The sequence below is a fragment of the Saccopteryx leptura genome, chromosome 3 (genome assembly GCF_036850995.1).
Source record: "Saccopteryx leptura isolate mSacLep1 chromosome 3, mSacLep1_pri_phased_curated, whole genome shotgun sequence".
Classification (NCBI taxonomy): Eukaryota; Metazoa; Chordata; class Mammalia; order Chiroptera; family Emballonuridae; genus Saccopteryx; species Saccopteryx leptura.
In genome coordinates, this window is record NC_089505.1 from 128,241,104 (window position 1) to 128,259,324 (window position 18,221).

Sequence of the window (18,221 nt, forward strand, 5' to 3'; positions counted from 1 at the left end):
GTGGATCTGAGGTCTCTGTAGAAAAGCATTTAACAACAGTCAGTAGAACCCACTGTGTCTCCTGGTCATCCTTGGTTAAGTCCCTGTATGTCACCTGAGGCCATCCTCAAGAGATGGGCTAATGGCATTATAGGGGAGGCTTCACAGTTACACAAACCTGGCTTCTACTCCCAGCTCCTCTGGGAATACTGAGTCTAGTTCCCTCATAAGGAAAATGGGGGACATTCTACAAATATAGTGTGTCTGTAAAGTCATGGTGCACTTTTGACCGGTCACAGGAAAGCAACAAAAGACAATAGAAATGTGAAATCTGAACCAAATAAAAGGAAAACCCTTTTCATACCTATTCAGTGCAGTTTGATGTGGGCTCATGCACAGATTTTTTAGGGCTCCTTAGGTAGCTATCCCGTATAGCCTTTACAGACTCGTCACTGACTGACAGCCTATCAGAACGGGGTTTCTCCACCAAACTGCCGGTTCCCTTCAACTGCTTATCCCACCGAGTAATGTTATTCCTATGTGGTGGCACTTTGTTATAAACGCGCCAATATTCACGTTGCACTTTGGTCACGGATTTGAATTTAGCGAGCCACAGAACACACTGAACTTTCCTCTGTACCGTCCACATCTCGACTGGCATGGCCGTGGGCTGCTCCGCTGTATACACGGTGTTACGGCATCATCTGCGCATGCGCACATGCTGCCACCTCATCCTACAGAAACTGGGAGGGTTTTCCTTTTATTTGGTGCAGATTTCACATTTCTATCGTCTTTTGTTGCTTTCCTGTGACCGGTCAAAAGTGCACCATGACTTTATGGACACACTGTATTGCAGGGTAGTGGTGTAGCTAGCTGGCAGTGGTAAGCATACAGAAGGCTCCCCAGTCCTCCCTGGCCCCCACGCCTCATGCTCCCGTAGCCATTCACTGCCCACTGACAGGGAGGGCAGGAGCTGGACTTGCCCTACTGGGAACGCCCTCTTCAACCTGTTGGAGTCCCCTCATCCTCCTTTGTGAAGCCTGCCCTGCTCCCCACCTCAGGTGCTCTCTGAACAGGAGGCATCTGCTTCAGACACTCTGCCGTATCTGTGGGTACCCTGTGGGCTCCTCAAGGGCAGCAACACTGCCTTACACCTGATGGGGACATCTGGGGCAGGGCCAGCAGGCAGACCCCACAGCCATGGTCAACAGCCCCAGGCCGGGTACACGGAACATTTCTGGGTTCAAGGAACCAGAAAAAGTTACTACCAACAGGGTGGCCAAGTTGGTCCTCTGAGTTAAGACTCTGGGAGTGAGGGAGGACAGCTCTTTAAAATTAAAAATCAGATTAAAAAGATTTAAAAAATGCACTTTTATTTTGAAGAAAAGTAATAAAAGCTTTGTGCTAAGTTTAATATTTCCAAAACTCACTGCTCCACCAAATGCCACCCCACCCTCCCCAAAGCTGCCTTCACCTGCCTAGGAATCACGAAGTCTCAGAGAAAGAGTTGAGCGCAGAGGGGAACAGCGCGGATGACAGGCTATGGCCAGTGGCGAGAGCATTGGCCTTGAACGCCAAAGCACTCGAGTGGGAGTCCTGTCTTGTAACCCTGGGTCTTGGGCTTGGCATCTGTAAGATGGGCAAGGAGTATAGGTAATGCTTCCTCCACAAGAAAGCTGCGAGGTGACTCTGTCAACTGCCCAATGATACCCAAACCGAAGGCAGCTTCATTACCACATTACCACTTCATCTAAATTTGCCATTTATCTTTGCAGAAGGCCTTTGGGGAAAGGGGACTTAAAGTCTTCAACTGCTGAGAGACCAAACACTCTACACCCCCCCTGGCCCTCCCAATTCCTGGGGACACTGGCCACTGGTCTGGCAAGCCTGATGAGGTGGGTTTTACCAACTGGCAGAAGGAGATGGACGATTTGCATTACTGGTGGCCTCTGTAATCCGCCTGTTGGGCATATCACTTTAATTGAGTGAATATAAAATTATATTAATTATACACATGGTAAAAAGCATGCAACAGACAATCCAATTTGCTCCTTGGACATGAATGGTGACAGAAAATGCCATAACTCATTCTGAGGAGAGGGCCAAAGTATGCCTGTGTGCTGCTTACACCCCAAATCCGTCACCTTGGTCTGCCCCATCCATTGGCTCCCTGGAGCGGGAAGCTGACCATCTGGTGGGGTGAGGGGGCAGAGCTTTAAGTTCTCCCTTTAACAGGTAGCTCATCTGAGGAAAAGTTATTTCCTCATCTCGACCCAAGGGAGCAACTTGGCAGTAGCTCGGACAGTTGCCTTCCTATCCTGCTTCTATTTGTTCCCTCGAGGGATGAGGCATCTGTGTGTGTGTGTGGGGGGGGGGGGGGGGTATGGGCCAGAGTCGAAGCTGAGATTACCGATCTGAAGGCAGAAAAAGTCTGAGCCATCTTCATGCCCACCAAACGCAAGCCTGGCATGAGCAAAGCAGGTCCTCAGGGGGCTGGGCTGGGCCACACCCAAATGTAGAGCAGCCACCAGGCTTTAGCACAATCCCCAGAAAGCTCACAGTCAGGGGGGCTCCTGGTTGCCTAGGAGATGAGCCCACAACAGTCAGGACCCATTATGGACAATGAACAAGTGAAATGGGTTCTGCTAGGGAGAAGTCTGACAGTGGTGGTGGTCCATCTTCCTGGGACAGTGAGGAAGTCACCAATTAGAGGGGGCAGGACTGTACACAATGTCTACTCCCCTGGAGTTACCTCTGAGCAAAGATCAGCAAAAGACTCACTGTTTTCCACCTGAGCAAAGGCCCCCGCAGACCCCCTTTTCCCTAGCGCTTCTCTGAGGAGCCGGAACAGCGCTGGGTGGCCAGCCGCGGCGCGCGAGTCCCACAAACTTGTGAGTTTGGCTTCCTGGGATGGGCCCCCCCAAGACACCTGCAGGAGGCGCTCAGCAAACATTTTGCTCAAGGGGTAAGAAGCCTGCTTGCCCCCCCCCGAGACAAAGACACAGAATCAACAGGTGATGGTTTCCAAAACAAAGGAAGGAAACATGGCAAATGAAAGTACAGGCAGTGTCCAAAACCTAACGTGGAGTTCTTCTACACACTGCTTCTTGTCTCTGCCCCCAGCCCTGTGCACAGATGGAAAGACTGAGCCCCAGGGACATGAACTCACCAACCCTAGGTCCAGGCTCAGTCCCACGCACCACACTGCACACCCAGAGTGGAGGCTGAGGTCAGCTGCAGCACAATGACCACAACAGCACAGCCACATGCTGAACTAGAGTAGGAGCCGGCAAACTGTGGCTCTGGGCCCAATCTGGCCTGCCACCTGTTTTTGTAAATAAAGTTTTATTGGAACATAGCCATGCTCACTCATGTACCGACACGGCTGGTTTCAGGACATAATGGCAGAGCTGAGTAGTTGCAACAGAGACCAGATGGTGCACATAGCCTAAGATATTTACTATCTGGCCCTTCACAAAAAAAGTGTGCTGACACTTGAACTAGATAATGGTTTTCAAGACTGAAGAGGGAAAAACTGGGGTCTTTTTAAATTCTCAAGGAAAATCAAAACAGTTCATCTCCTTTCTGATCTTTAACCTCACATCTCTTTAGTAAAATATATAAAGAAAAATTAAGCCTGACCAGGCAGTGGTGCAGCGGATAGAGCGTCGGACTGGGATGCGGAAGGACCCAAGTTCTAGGCCCCGAGCTCGCCAGCTTGAGTGCGGGCTCATCTGGTTTGAGCAAAGCTCACCAGCTTGGACCCAAGGTCGCTGGCTCGAACAAGGGGTTACTCGGTCTGCTGAAGGCCTGCGGTCAAGGCACATATGAGAAAGCAATCAATGAACAACTATGGTGTTGCAACGAAAAACTGATGATTGATGCTTCTCATCTCTCTCCATTCCTGTCTGTCTGTCCCTATCTATCCCTCTCTGACTCTCTCTATCTCTAACAGACAAAAAACAAACAAAAAACTAAAAAAAGAAAACAAAACAAAAAGAAAAATTAACCCCATTTACAAAAGACTGAAGCCCAGCGACATCATGGTATTATTTATCAAACCCAGGATTTATTCCGTCTAGGACAAATAGAAGGAGCGTCAGATTGTCAGCACACCGGAGGTCTGACCACGCCATGCCAGCCAATCTCTGAGCCCCAGTTTTCCTGGCTATCGGTTGTGAACAAAATGATCTTTTACCATTGTAACACAAAAGCCAGCACATACGTCTAGCTGGCAGTCCAGAGTATCTTCTTGTTGACTGTCTCCCCAATTTCATTCTTTCCACAATGCTGGGGAACAAGCCCTTCCCTCACTTGCCAGCACAAAACATTCTGGGGGCTTGATTCCAGCCCTGAAATCTCTCAGCAGGTACACACTGTTGGACCTCTCCTATGCCATGAATTCACAGAGGAATTCTCTAGGGTCATCTCAGTAAAGGGCTGTACCTTGAATGGCTGCGGTTGGGATAGGGTCAGAGATAAGAGAGGCGACCCTGTCTCCTGCTGCGAAGTTCCTTGGGTCTCCCTGATGGCAAATTTGTGTGTGCCTGTGCCCATACAACCGGACAATCTTTTCAGGGACACAGGAAAAACCATTAATATCCAGCACACACGGGCAGAACCCATGTCCATCTGGCAGCGCATCTAGCTACTGGGTCCCAGAACCCTGGGCCAAGTATGCACTCAGTGCTAAAGACACACACATAAGAAGTACTCTGGCCCTTCCACAGAGTCCCAGGGGGGTTGGAGAGACCAGCGTTACTACAGCAGCACGCCAACGGAGGCAGGCATCAGGTGCGCCAGGGAGCGAGGGGGCAGCGATTATAGAACAAGCACAATTGGGCAGGAAGAACAGGGATCCCGACAGACAAGAAATGGCAGTGGCTTCTGGGCTGAGACTGGTACCTATGGAGCAGAGGGGGGCATGGGGAGTGGCTGTGGTGCTGGAGGGCTTACACACAAGATGGTGACTACGGGGCAAGGACTGTGAGGCCAAAGGAATGGTGATCAGATCTCTTACAGCCTTGGGAACCACACGTCCATTCCGCTTCTTTTCAAAATGCTTCTTTGCCGTCTCTCAAGTTAGAAATCAAGCCTTACGGCCACAGGAAAACACTGAAATCACAGCTGTCTGGGGGGCTGATTCCCACCTTTTGCTGACTGCACACGGAGCGAGGAAGGCTGTTAGATCTATCTATGAGTGGCCCCTACCATCCCACCTGTGCTCCCTCACTAAGCCAAACCCCAGCCCTGATCAGCCCCCCCCCCCCCCGCCAAATGTTAGCAAAGGAGCTGGGAATCCAATGACCAGGTGAGGGTTTCCAACACCCAGTCCCAGCCATGTGGGCTTCTGCCCAGGATCCACCTCTTCCTCCCCACCTGTCTGTTGCCATAGAGATCTGCTCTGTAGGTAAGTGGAAGGTTAGAGATGGACCCAGGATCCAGAACCATGCCACTCCCTTGGAACACATGGAGAGGACACCTACCTCGCCAAGAGAATCAAATCCTCTCCCCCCAGAAAAAGACTGCCTTTTGCTCTGAAAATAGCTAGTGCTGCACAGACACGTCCTGCTCCTGCCCACCAGCCCCCACGGCACCGCTCACCAGCGCTCAGCCTCTGCTGTTAATCACGACAGCACAGCGACGGCGAGGTGCATATTAAAAAGGCACTGCTTCGTCCACCCAGAGGATTCCTGCTCCACTTTCTCTCCAGACATAGGCGCGCACACAGCTCTCCTGCTCCGACCCCTTCATGTCCAACAGACAATTCCAAAAGCTAAAGATTCATCACATCGGCCCTGGTCGGTTGGCTCAGTGGTAGAGCATCGGCCCGGCGTGTGGAAGTCCTGGGTTCGATTCCCGGCCAGGGCACACAGGAGAGGCGCCCATCTGCTTCTCCACCCCTCCCCCTCTCCTTCCTCTCTGTCTCTCTCTTCCCCTCCCGCAGTCGAGGCTCCATTGGAGCAAAGATGGCCCGGGCGCTGGGGATGGCTCCTTGGCCTCTGCCCCAGGCGCTAGAGTGGCTCTGGTCGCAACAGAGCGATGCCCCAGAGGGGCAGAGCATCGCCCCCTGGTGGGCGTGCCGGGTGGATCCCGGTCGGGCGCTTGTGGGAGTCTGTCTGACTGCCTCCCCGTTTCCAGTTTCAGAAAAATGCAAAAAAAAATAAAAATAAAAAAAATAAAGATTCATCACATCGGACTAGGAAGAGGGGATGCAGGCAGGGCTCTGGCAGCCACAGATGCGGAATGCCAGACTCCACCCCCAGTGTCCACCAAGCAGAAGAGGACTGAATAGGGAACAGGAAAACAAGCTATGGTTTCCCCACTGAGTTTTGCAGCTACCTGGATAACAGGGTGGTGTCCAAGTCTTCCCCTCCCAGAGAAGTTTGGAGAATGGCCCAAGATCTCATTTTCCTTCCTCAGCTAAAGAGAAGCAACAGGATGGGGCAAGAAAAACCAGGACTTGGGGGGGGGGGCTGGTTTAGGAAGCCCACCCATAGTGATGTGGGCTGCGGGCAATAAAGTCCAGCGCTGCTCAGAGGAAACAGGGGCAGCTGCGCGGTGGGTGCTGTTGGGAACAGCCCAGACTCGCGGACCAGAAGTGGGCTGCAGTCCGCCAAAACTCGCTTCCCTCTCCTGTGCAACGGGCCGCTCCACCCCTCACAGAGCGCCACAGGACGGGGACACAGAGTGCTGGCCCTGACCAAAACAGGGATACTGCATCAAGCTGTGCCTTGAGGTCCTCCCTGCTTCATGGAATACTTCAGGGACCCCCTCTTTCTCTGACTAAGCCTTCCTATTACCCCATTCCCAGGGAGCTGCGCCTTGCCCACCAACATGTAACCCATCCTAACCTGGGCTAGTCTCAGCCTGAAGAAGGGCCCTCCTGATGTTGGGTGCTCTTCAGCAAACTCTGTAGAGGTTGTCCGGGCCTCCAAGTGGTCCCTTATTCCTTCTACCCCCAAAGGCCTTGATGCCTCAGAGGACTGGGGATGGGTCTCTTCTGCTTACCACTCCCGCGTCCACTCCTAATGCTGTTGCGTTTTACAGATGGAAAAACTGGGATCTGACAGGTAAAGCCACTGCCCTAGAACAGAGTGCAAATCTCCAAACTCTCAGACCTCTAGGGTAAGTTTTTCAAGATCACCATCCTTAACTAATCATAATCAGATCCACATTTGGGGCATATCTCATTTGACCTTGGGGCAAGGACAGAAAAAGACTTTCTTTAAAGACCTCTTGAATAAAACTGACTTGAGATTGCAGAGCCTTCGAGAAGGAAAGGGGACAATTCTGCAGCCCATAGAGGAGGTCATATGGAAACGCTGAAGAGGCAGAGGCTGGGTCTGAGAGCAACAGCTCCGGCTGTTCTCCTGGGGATCGGCAGCTGGTCCAACAACAGGGTGAGGGTAGCAGGGGATAAATCACGAAGACCTCTGTCTTACCAAGAACCTGGACTTTTTTTAATGAAGAGACACCACTGACAGGAAGAGCACTGACAGAGGAGAAGGTGCCACCCCGCTGACCTGCAGCCAGCCGAGGCTGGAGTTCGCCCACAAACACAGCCTCTGGGAAGGAGACTGCACAGATCTCTGATCTGCCTGTTGCTCCCACCACATTCCCGAACTCCTGGCTGATGAAGCACTAGAGCTGCTCCTATGCTACATGTGGGGAAAGTGAAACTCAAATAAATGATACTCAGTTGACACTCACTAGTGACAGGACTCCGGAGTACAGGCAAAGACCCAGGTCCCTGGATGGGTGAGCTGGTTTCCATCAAGCTCACATTAACAAGCCTGTTTCAGGTAGGAAGAATCACAGGTTTCTGCACACACAGCCAGCTTCCCTGCCTCCCCCCGCCCCCTCACACCGGCTCCCGTTAGGTGGACCAGGGAACGAGGAATCAAGGTGGCAGGGTCCAAGGAGGTAAGCGAGGTCACACATTCAAGAGCCAAGCAGGTCCCATCCTTAGTAGGCACCATATAGGTCAGTCAAATGGGAGGATTAAGCACTAGAAAGCCAATATATCTCGAGCATACCAAACCCTCTCCCATCCATCGCTCCCACCAAGGCTATGCTGAGCCCGTGAGCCCACCTCGCAGACAAAGGACGAAAAAAGCGACTCGGCCTTTGCTCTTGAAAGTGCTGGAGCAAGCACTCCACCTGGCCGCTCACGTGCAGAACAGAACAGCCTCAGGACATACATGCTGCGTCCACACCCCAGGATCCTGAGTGCCTCCTGCACCAGGCACCAGTCCTCATCACAGTTCCAAAGGAAGGCATGGTGATTTGCTGAGTGACCACTTTTCAGCACAGCTGAGGAAACCCGTACCCAGAGAGGTCGGGTAACTTGCCCAGGACACATCACTAGAAAGCGGCAATGGGCTCTCCTGGTCCAAGGCCCCTGCTCATAGCCACTGCACTTTATGACATCTCTCTTCAGAGGTCATCTCCTCCGGCGGCCTCTTACCTCGCTGGGTGCCCTCCTGCCCCCATCCCTTCACTGCAGACAGAGCCAATGTGGTGTCCCCAAGGTCAAGGAGCCCTTTGGGGATCCCCGCACCCATCCCGGGGCCTGCACTTCGTGGAGGCTGTGGCTCTTAGCAAGTCCTACCCCACCATTTTGAACTCAGTGAGAGACAGGGCTTCCAGGAAGACAAGTTCATAGAGCACCTATGGGCCTGGCCCAGGGGCTTCCTTCACCCCAAGGCCTTCATTTGGAAGAGGGAATCTGTCAGGGAAAGGTTGGCCAGGGCGTTAATTTAGTCAGAAATAGGACATGAACCCAGAACCCACACTGGGGGGATACAGCATATTGAGCATCCAGAGAGACATAACCATGCTCCCTGACCCCCAGTGCAGCCCCCTGGCCCTGGGCCCAGCCCAGACTCCCTGAGGAGCAGTTTTCTTCTGGAATGGCGTGATCTTAGTCTTCAGGGGGTCTATCCTGATCCACATAATACCAAGGCATGTTATTACAGGATTCTTTTGGAATTTTCTTCCTCAAACCTCTTCTGCTACAAGGGCTGAGGAATTTGAACTTTTTTTTTCCTTTTCTTTTTTTTCCAAGTGAGAGGAGGGGAGATAGAGAGACAGACTCTCGCATGTTCCCCAACCAGGATCCACCTAGCAACTCCCGTCTGGGGCCAATGCTCTACCCATTTGGGGCCATGCTCCCAACCGAGTCGTTTTTAGTACCTGAGGTAGAGGCTCCATGAAGCCATCCTCAGCAGCCGGGGTCAATATACTTCAACCAATCGAGTCATGGTTGTGGGAGAAGAAGAGGGGGGGAATGGCAAAGCAGAAGGTCTCTTCTCCCGTATGCCAACTGGGAATTGAACCCTGGACTTCCACATGCTGGGCCAACACTCTACCACTGAGCCAACCAGCCAGAGCCCTTTATTATTATTATTTTTAAAGGAGAAAAATCTAAATATGATTTGCAGAGAAGAAAGGTGGGGAAAGCAGAGGTTTACCCCCTTAGCCAACTATGAAGAGGCAAAACAAAAACATGGGGGTCCCCTAACCCCTCTCTGAGAGGCAGGAGGATCTTGTAGGGGATCAGACACAGCCACAGTGCAGGGTGAGCTGACAACCCACAAAACAGCGCTCAGGCACAGGGGAAAACTCAATTCTAAGAGAAACCCAAAGTAAAAACCCAGGTCCAAAGGGGAAAAGAATAAACCAGTCCAAGCTCTTAATAAACGAGAGGTGAAGGCAGCTGCTGACACCAATCCTTGAGTATCGGATCCATAAAAGTCAGAGATCTCGGAGTCAGCTTACAGCTCAGGAGGTGAGGCCCAGAGAGAGGGGCCACAGCTGGGGGGGTCTCTGGGAGCATGAGGAGCAGCAGAAAGAACACAGCCCAGGCCTCCTAGGTCCAAGGGTCTTTCCGAAGATGCTCCCCTTCCTCTCACTCACAAGGGAGCAAAGACTGGGGAGTTGGGGGGTAGGCAGAGGCAGGCAGCCAGGAGCTGGTGCAGCTCCTGCTGGGCTCCTTGGTGTGGGGCTGGCTCTGCATTAGGGGGCAGCCAAGGCCCACGAAGCCGCTGGGTGCTTTGTTACCGAGCAAATCTCCCAGGCACTGACTGCTGATGCATAGCTAACACGGCGGCAGACATTGATTTATGTTCAACTTTCCATTTCATCAGAGTGAGTTACAGCACGACATGTGGAGTTCACGTTTTTCTTGGGGGGGGGGGGTGTCTCGAGTGTGCAGACACAAACAGGCCCGTGTGTTGCACAACAGGCACACGCGCCAGTCAAGGCCGTAACTTCCCCCCCTTTTTAGGAGGGAGGACGAGGAGGCCCGAGGCAGCCTGGCACGTCAGAAGTAACCTTTTGTCCACTGTTGCTAGGAGCCCGGTGCCGGTCATCTGTGCCTTGGGCAGACAGTAGGCACCAGGGTGGCTGCTGGGCAGGGCGGGAGCACAGCCTGACCTTTGTGGAGGTGGTGTTGGCAAGATAAAAAAGGCTTTTCCCCCCTCCTCTCCTGGCCTTTCTTACACAGGCCAGGAGACTGTGTGTGTGTGGGGGGGGGGGAGGTCCAGTGGTGGGTGGGGGATTGGGGTGGGGGCTTGGGTGGTTATGTGACCGGACCACAGTGCTTCAGAGTGGCCAGGGGTTTTAAAGCCCTCTTGAGCACCCCTCATTGGACACATGAGCAAACTAAGGCCCAGAAAGGGGAGGATGGTTCCCAAAGGATACACAGCCGTTTGGCAGCAGCACTTGTCTCAAACCAGGGCGCCCAACTCCCAGGGCAGGGGTCTTCAGGCTTAAAGACTGCCACTGGTTTCACCACAGCAACCAGAGGAGGGGGCCGCCATCTCAGAAGCCAAGTCAGCTTGGAACAGGTGGGGGCTGGGGGTGGGGAACAGCAGTTGGGGCACCCCGCCTCCTCTCTAATCCTTCTCAGCAGGGGTGACCCTGCCTTCTGTCAGTCTGGAGCCAGACAGCAGGGCTAGGGGCTGCAAGGAGGGGGGTGTTTCTGTCCCCACTCACCCTTGTCACAGCACCTCAGTCTTACCCTCATACACACAGGCCAATGTAGCTATCAGACCCCATCTGCCCACAGAGAAGCAGACAGGACAGGGGCTGGGCCCAGAAAAGGAAGGGGATTTGCTCCCCAACAGAAAAGGGGTTCACCAAAAGGTTCTAGATCTCACAGCCCCATCCAGGCCTATCTTCCCTGAGCAACTCTGGCCAATTTTTCTCACCCATACAGTGGGAATGCTATCAGCTCTCAGGCCCAACTTTACAGGGTCAATTAAATCACAGAAGGGACACCGTTTCTAATCTGGACAGTGTTTCACCAGCAACTTTAAGGAGTCGGTTCCACATGGGGCCTGAGCGCACTGGCTGGGGCTGCCAGAGAGGCTAGGCTGGACAGCCCCAGGACCACACATGGGGCCCAAAAGGGGAGAAGGCAGCTCAGACTCACAGCCTCTCACTGCCGCACCCCCACCTCAAAGACCCACCCAGCACGGTCTGGTGCCAGCCAAACCCTTGAGCCTCCTCTTGGCTCTGTTTCCTCCAGCTCCAACACCCACTGAGGGGCCACCAGGCTCTGGCAGGGAAGTACCGGCCCCGACACCCAGTCGCCTCTCCAGCTCAGGCCCTGGCCGTCGCCGAGGGGACCAAGTCTGGAATCCACACGTCCACGCTGGCCAGCCTACCAAGACCCTGGCCCCTCCAGCCACTGGTGTTCTCCCTAGGATTAGGGACTTTCCTGTGCTGCTCTGTCTTGAGGTTCAAGTCTCTTGTGTGTGTAACTCATGCTCACTGGGATCTGCCCCCTCCCCCAAGCCAGCCAGGCCTCCTGCCATTCCAAACTTGCCCTTTCACATCCCATCCCACCCTGGTGTCTTGGCACCCTGCCCCTTCCACCCCCAACTGCCTCCTGCTCAGGCCTCAGCTCAAATGTCAGCCCCCGGGGGCAGCTTTTCCAGACAGTCCCCAGGCCAGGCTGGCTGTTCCTTTTTACCTGCCCCATGGCAGTGACCTCTCCGTGTAATCACTGCCTGCCTCCTCCACCAGACAGAGAGGTCCACGTCTATTCGTCAGTCTGCTGTGTGCACCAGGACTGGGTGACTAGGAGGTTCCTGTGCTCTTAGAGACCACACCTGGCCATGGGCTAAGGGATAACCAACCAGCCTGGCCAGATCTCACATGGTTTAGGTGCCAGCCTCAGATTCATCAACTGTAAAATGGGGATCTAGGCCCCTAATCACCCCCCCCCCCAGTAGCAGGCTTTGAAAACCACAAAAACAAGGTGGTTTAATTCTTCCCTAGTCTCCCGAGTCCCAGATTGGCCCTGGTCAGTACAGAGAAATTTCCTGTTGCAGCGGCTTCCTGGCAGGAGTGTCAGCTCACTCTGCTACTGCTGCTGCTTTCCTCTGGAGAGGAAGGCAGGAAATGGACAGAACTCGGCCCAGCTCTTAGGAACTGCCTCAGCTGCTGCACCGGCATGTTCTCGCTTTTACTGGGCTTTGACTCTCCCTGGAAACACAGCACCCCACTTCAAGGCTCACAGTCCCCAGGGCTCTCTGCTAGGCATCTAATCTCTGCTTGGTTACAACCAGTGCCAAGGAGTTCACTACTTCTTTGTTCAATTGGCGAGTGGTAGATATGTCTTCCCTAGAAAGACTCAAATTGGTCTCCCTCTTATTTTTCCTCAACGATCTGAGATTTAAGGGCTGAAGACTCACAGAGTCAGGGCTAAGGATCTTCTGTGTGGGGGGACGTAAACATTTCCAGTAAGTCATCAGAGCCTTCCTAAGGCTGCTTCTCTCTGGGAGACACCCAGTTGCTTCTGCGGAAGGGGAGAAAAGCATTCCCTATGGCCTCAACAGGAGAGGTCCAAGATCGTGTGTGCATCTCTCTCCATTTTACTTCCTGGATCATTTCTCTGGTTCCTGGGCTATATATACCCAGCACTTGCTCCTTCTCCTCTCCGGCCATAACTGACGGGAGGGTTCTCTGGAGGCGGACCTCAATGTCTTTCCAAGACAGATGGGCTCAGTGGGCAGGAATGAGGACTCATTGGAATGGGGAACATAACAACCTTTACTGCCCGCATCACAGCAGAAAATATATATATTCAGAGCAGGATGGGCTGAACTTGTGGCAAAGGAATCTGGGTCCCCCCGGGTTGTTTTTCCAAAGAAGGCAGTCATGAGCCCCATGACCTCGGCTAAGTCTCTGAAAAGCCAATGTCCATCAATGTGTTCAGCACCCAGGTCCTCGCCTCCACAGAGCCAACAGAGCTATTGCAGAGTAAGTTGTTCTGGAATGTGGAGGCATTATCCAGACCAGGCTTCCCACTGGTCCACACTCTCCAACAAGACCCATCAACAAATGCCAGCAACCTCTCCAGCTCTGTCTCCCACTAAGCATCACCTCATTCTGGACACTGTCTCAGCCAGGGCTGTGCTGCCTCCAGGAAGCCCTCCTGAATGTCCTGTCTGAGCAAGCAGATCTCTCACTCTTGCTACAGGACGTGGGCTTACTTACCTGTCAATCTCTCTGGTAGGCTGGGTGCTCATGTGGGCAGACTACGGTTAACTTAGTTTGGGCCTAGAGCCAAGCCCTGTGCCTTCACATGAGAGGTGGCCAATGACTGTCACAAACCACACTATCCCATCTGCCTCTGGGCCTTCGTTTCTCATCTATAAATAAGAAGTCTAGACTAGATTGGGGATGACAAATACCTAGGACACGAACTACCATTAATGTGTTCATGTTCATGGTAAACCTGGCCAGTCAGTGTCTATCAGGCCTGGACATAGCTTCAGAATCTCTCTTAACATGGTATTTTAAGCAGCCATCACTAACCAATCAGCGCTGGCACTTGGATGGAAACATTCGTTACTCTGGAGAGAAGATAAGATGGCTAGAGATGCTTTCTCCTTCCATTCTTTCCCTCTTTTTCTCTAGTCCCCCTTCTTCCTCTAGATATTCAGACCTCTATCTATACTTGGAATACTAGGAACCAGGAAGCGGGGCTTTAGATTCCCATTACAGCCCGGGGTTAGTAACTTTGGGAAGGTCACCTTCCTGAGTCTCACTTTCCCAATCAGCCGTGACTCCTCTGTAGAAACAACTGTGATTGAAATGAAAGTTGCATGTCTAAAAACACTACAGAATGGAAAACAATTATTGGAATTTGAAACAAAACAAGAACAAAACAGCCTGTACCCAATGCTCCCTTCTCCGTGACCCCTGGCATCCTGCAATTCCCTAGCTCTGGACCAAGAAATCCTCATTGGACAGTGCCTCCCTTAGAACCACCTTAGGGCCAAGGAGATGGGGACCCACCCAGACCAGTGGGCCTGGTCAAAGTCAAGCTGAATTTGCCAGATGTGCAGCCCAAGTGACTTAAGCTGCATGAAAAGAAATGGCACTGCTTGATTATATAAAATCCATCTGGATCCAAAGCAGAAAATTCAAGTTGGAAGGGCCCTCAGAGACCATCTGGTCTACCCGGCTTCCTCTACCAGTGAGGAAACGAAGGCCAGAGATGGGGAGCAACCTGCCTAAGGCCATTCAGCAACTGTGTGAGCAGGTGGAAGACTAAAACAGGCCTCCTCCGCCTCTACTTCTCTGTTCCCCTCCCCACTCCGGAACCCCACCCCGGACCCGCCAAGCCTGGTCAGAATGCCAGATCTAGAGCTTTGGGGTTGGTTTGGCTCCACTCTTGGTCATGTAAGCAACACAAATAAACTCAGTTTAAACATTTCCTGGGGCCCTAGTGCATAGCACCTTGGGGGTGCCAAGATTAAGGCAACCTTTTTACAAGGAACACACAGAATTAGAATGGCCTGGCTAAGTTCTACCATGACCCTGAGAACCCCACAATATTCCCCAATACTGAGTATGGCCAGGTCCCAAACCAACTCCCTGTCAGTCCTCAATCTGCTGCTACCAGACCCAATCTCACCCCACACGACCAAGCGGGCACTGACCACCTCGGAAACCCGAACACTGAGTAAGAAAGAGCACACAGGACGAAAGGCTAGACCTCTGGCCCCGGGAGCAGCCTCACAGCCAGGGAGGCAGGGGCCTGAGGAAGGGAGTCCCCTGTGTTGCTTCCTAAGGGACCAGAACGAGGGGTGGACAGCTGCTCCCTCCCACCCACCCTGGCAGTTCTAAATTTAGCACCGACTGGGGGTGGAGCGCTGACCTGAAAACTGGGACTGCCACTTTGGGAAAGGGTCTGGCTAAGGTTGGATCAGCCAACCCCAGCTGGCTCCTCGGTGCAAAGACCCTCCTACAGAGGAGCTGCCAGCCATGGCCGCAGCCAAGCCGGGGAAGAAGTGCAGATGTTGGCAGCAGATAAAACCTTCGATACCATCTCTACTTCCCTTCTACTATTGGAGTGACCGCCTGTAAGATGAGTGAGGGCCAAGGCCAGCAATCAATAGCTAATATTTCTGTGGTGAGCCGGCCTTCTCCGGAAATGGGAAGCCACTCACTCCTGCCAGAAAGATACCCTTTCCCCTCAGCAGTGACCCAGCCCGAGGGGTTCAGCATCACGGCCAGCAAAGACCCCATCCACCTTGATGGGGAAATGGTGCCCTGAGTGGGAGAGGGGCATCGGCCCATCACCCAGCAAGCAGAGAGGTCTGGGTACAGCACCCTGCTCAAAGGCTCAGTCAGCTCTTGATGGTTTACCCTGACAGGAGATCAGAGAAGACCTCAAGTCAGGAAGGATCCCAAAGTCACCTCTGTGTGGCAGTGGCTGGTGGCAGCTAAATAAGGGCAAGACTCAGTCTGGACTTTCTGACCACACACTCCTGAACGTCACAGGGGAGGGCCCAAGAAGTATGTCTGGAATTAAGCCTTAACCATGAACAATTATACCAAAGCAGGAAGTAGGGAGCTGCCCACATATCAGGCAGACCTCGCCTTGCCCCAGACTCAGGCCAGAAAAATAGAAGTTAATAGCCTATTTTTAAAAATACAGCTGGTTATTGTCCACCTTTTCCCACCATCTGCACTGGACACCCAGGTGGCAGTAAACAGCTTCATCAGGGACACACCCAGGTGGAACCTGCTACCTGCGTGGGCTCTGACCACCAGGCTGGAGAGCCACCTCTGCCATCTCTCAAGGGCATCCATGGACTCATCAGAAAGAAGTCCTCACAGACAGAACACCTGTGGGAGAGACCAGCTGGCTGTGGAATGCCCTGGGTGCAGTGGCCAGAAGATGGCTGTTCCTTGGCAGGGATGACCATTTCAGAGAAAGTGAGAGGCTACCTGGCTCCTTTCTTTGTTGGATCCATGGGATTCCAAAGATTTGAACATCTCACTCTTTTTCTGAAGTCTGTCCCCTCCTTCCTGATGGCTGTGGCCTTATCTCAAGCCAAACCCCAGGCAACACCTGGTCTGGTCCAACCCGGAGCCTACACACTGATCTTTGAAGCTGTATCCATTTCCACCCCTGGAACAAGACCCCAGTTTGGGCAGCATGCTAGAAATGCATACACCATGTATGGTCATCCAATGTCTTGAGCCACCACCCCTATGTCTTTCTTACTCTCCTGACTGCCATCTGGGTGGGCCACATGCTGGTTCTATTTTCAGGGAACACACATATTTCACTGACTCCCTTCTTGTTAGGACATGTTAGTAACATGTCCTAACCCTCCTCTCCTGGGAGTTAACATCAATCAAAATGTGAAATCTTACAAAGTGGGAGTAAGACTGGTGTCTTCTAAGTCACCTCCCATCCTTACCATCCCTAAGAGGTATCAGTCCCATTTTTGCTCAGATACCTCCAGTGCCAGGGAGAGCTCCTGCCTCCTGTAGCCCATCCCATGTCTCACTGCTCAACACACATGGTGTGAAATTCTGGCTCCCACTGAGCACCCGTGTCCTTGGACTCTGCCTTACTGGTCACAGTTTGGGATTCTTGGGCTTCACAGAAAAATCTTTGCCTTCTTTTCCACACAACTGCTCCTTCCATATTCTTATCTGGAAGTGCTAAGTTTGCAAAAGGCCTGGGGAACTCAGGCAGATTCTCCAACCCAGCCGCAGACAGGTTTGAAAGAATGGATGTTACACTCAAGAGCTTCATCATAAAAGCCCCTTCCAGCCCTGCATGCTGACACCTCTTCAAGACGGCTCCCGGTCTCAATCCGGTTTATATGGGACGAACCCCACAGAGGGGACGGCACAGACAGAGGAGGAGCAGAGGGGGTGGCAGCCACACCCAGCCCACCTTGACAGCACAGGGTGCCCCGACAGCCCAACAAGGTGTCTTTTGGAAAAGGCCAGGCTCTTGACCAATGTGGGATCTGCTCCTGCCTTTGGCAGGGCAGAGTGTGGGCACAGATGCTCGTGGGACGCCGTCTGTGATCACACTCGGAAAAAATCAAGTGGTTAACCAGAGGGAAGGGATTCTGAGACCTGCCAGGATGGTGGGTTTCTTTGTGTTTTTTTTTTAATTATGCCTAAGGTTTGTAGTTTGAACAAGCAAAGTAAACAAGGACAACGACAGCAGCAACAAAACAGAAACAACAAAAAAAGTTTACTTTTTTTTTTTTAAGCATTTGTTAAAAAGCAGCTCCACACGGACTTGGAAGCAGCCCCACGCCGGCCTGACCAGGGGCGGCCGTGTTGCGCCTGCAAAGCGGGTGTGAGGAAAACAAACTCCAGCACACGCAGGAGGTGTCTACTCGCCATCCCTCCTCCCCTCTTCGGTTTTTGCAGGGGTGGAAAAAGGGATGGAAAGGGAAGGGCTTGAACCAGCAAAAACAACAGTATTTAAACCATGGCAAACTGAGCTACTACCTACTCCTCTCTCTCTCTCCCTCCCTCTCTCCCTCCCACCCGGAGAGGCTGGCCTGAAATGAAAGGAGAACAGGACCAACCAAGGGCCCAGCACGTACCTGAAAGAAACCCGGAGGGATGGGGCCCCCAGGCATCCCATCGTTGGGGGGAATGTTGCCAAGCACTGGGCTCGGGGCGGCGGCTGCACTCTGTGGAGACAGGAAGGTGAAGAGTTAGAGAGTCTGCATCCACAAGAAGAGACTGAGTTCTGACCCTGGCCCCCACCTCTCCTTGTCCGGCCACATCCTCTACAGACCCTCCTCAATACCGCCTTTCCAGGTGTCCCTTCCTAGGCAAGTGATGACTGCAGAGCCTCCATTTCCTCATCTCCAAAATGGGCGCACGACACCCACCACTTTGCACAGGCACGCAGAGCTGCAGTGGGTGGGTGGCCAACACGCAGCAGCTGC

General features: G+C 52.8%; 1 protein-coding gene across 4 annotated transcripts in view; it reads right to left on the minus strand.

Annotated features, from left to right (window-relative positions):
- Window positions 1-18,221, minus strand: part of SSBP3 (single stranded DNA binding protein 3) — a 173,647-nt gene that overhangs the window by 34,158 nt on the left and 121,268 nt on the right. For all 4 annotated transcript variants that reach the window (XM_066376365.1, XM_066376367.1, XM_066376366.1 and 1 more), the window contains exon 5: window positions 17,871-17,960. In XM_066376365.1, the coding sequence (XP_066232462.1) occupies window positions 17,871-17,960 (90 nt within the window). The remainder of the gene's footprint in view (window positions 1-17,870; window positions 17,961-18,221) is intronic.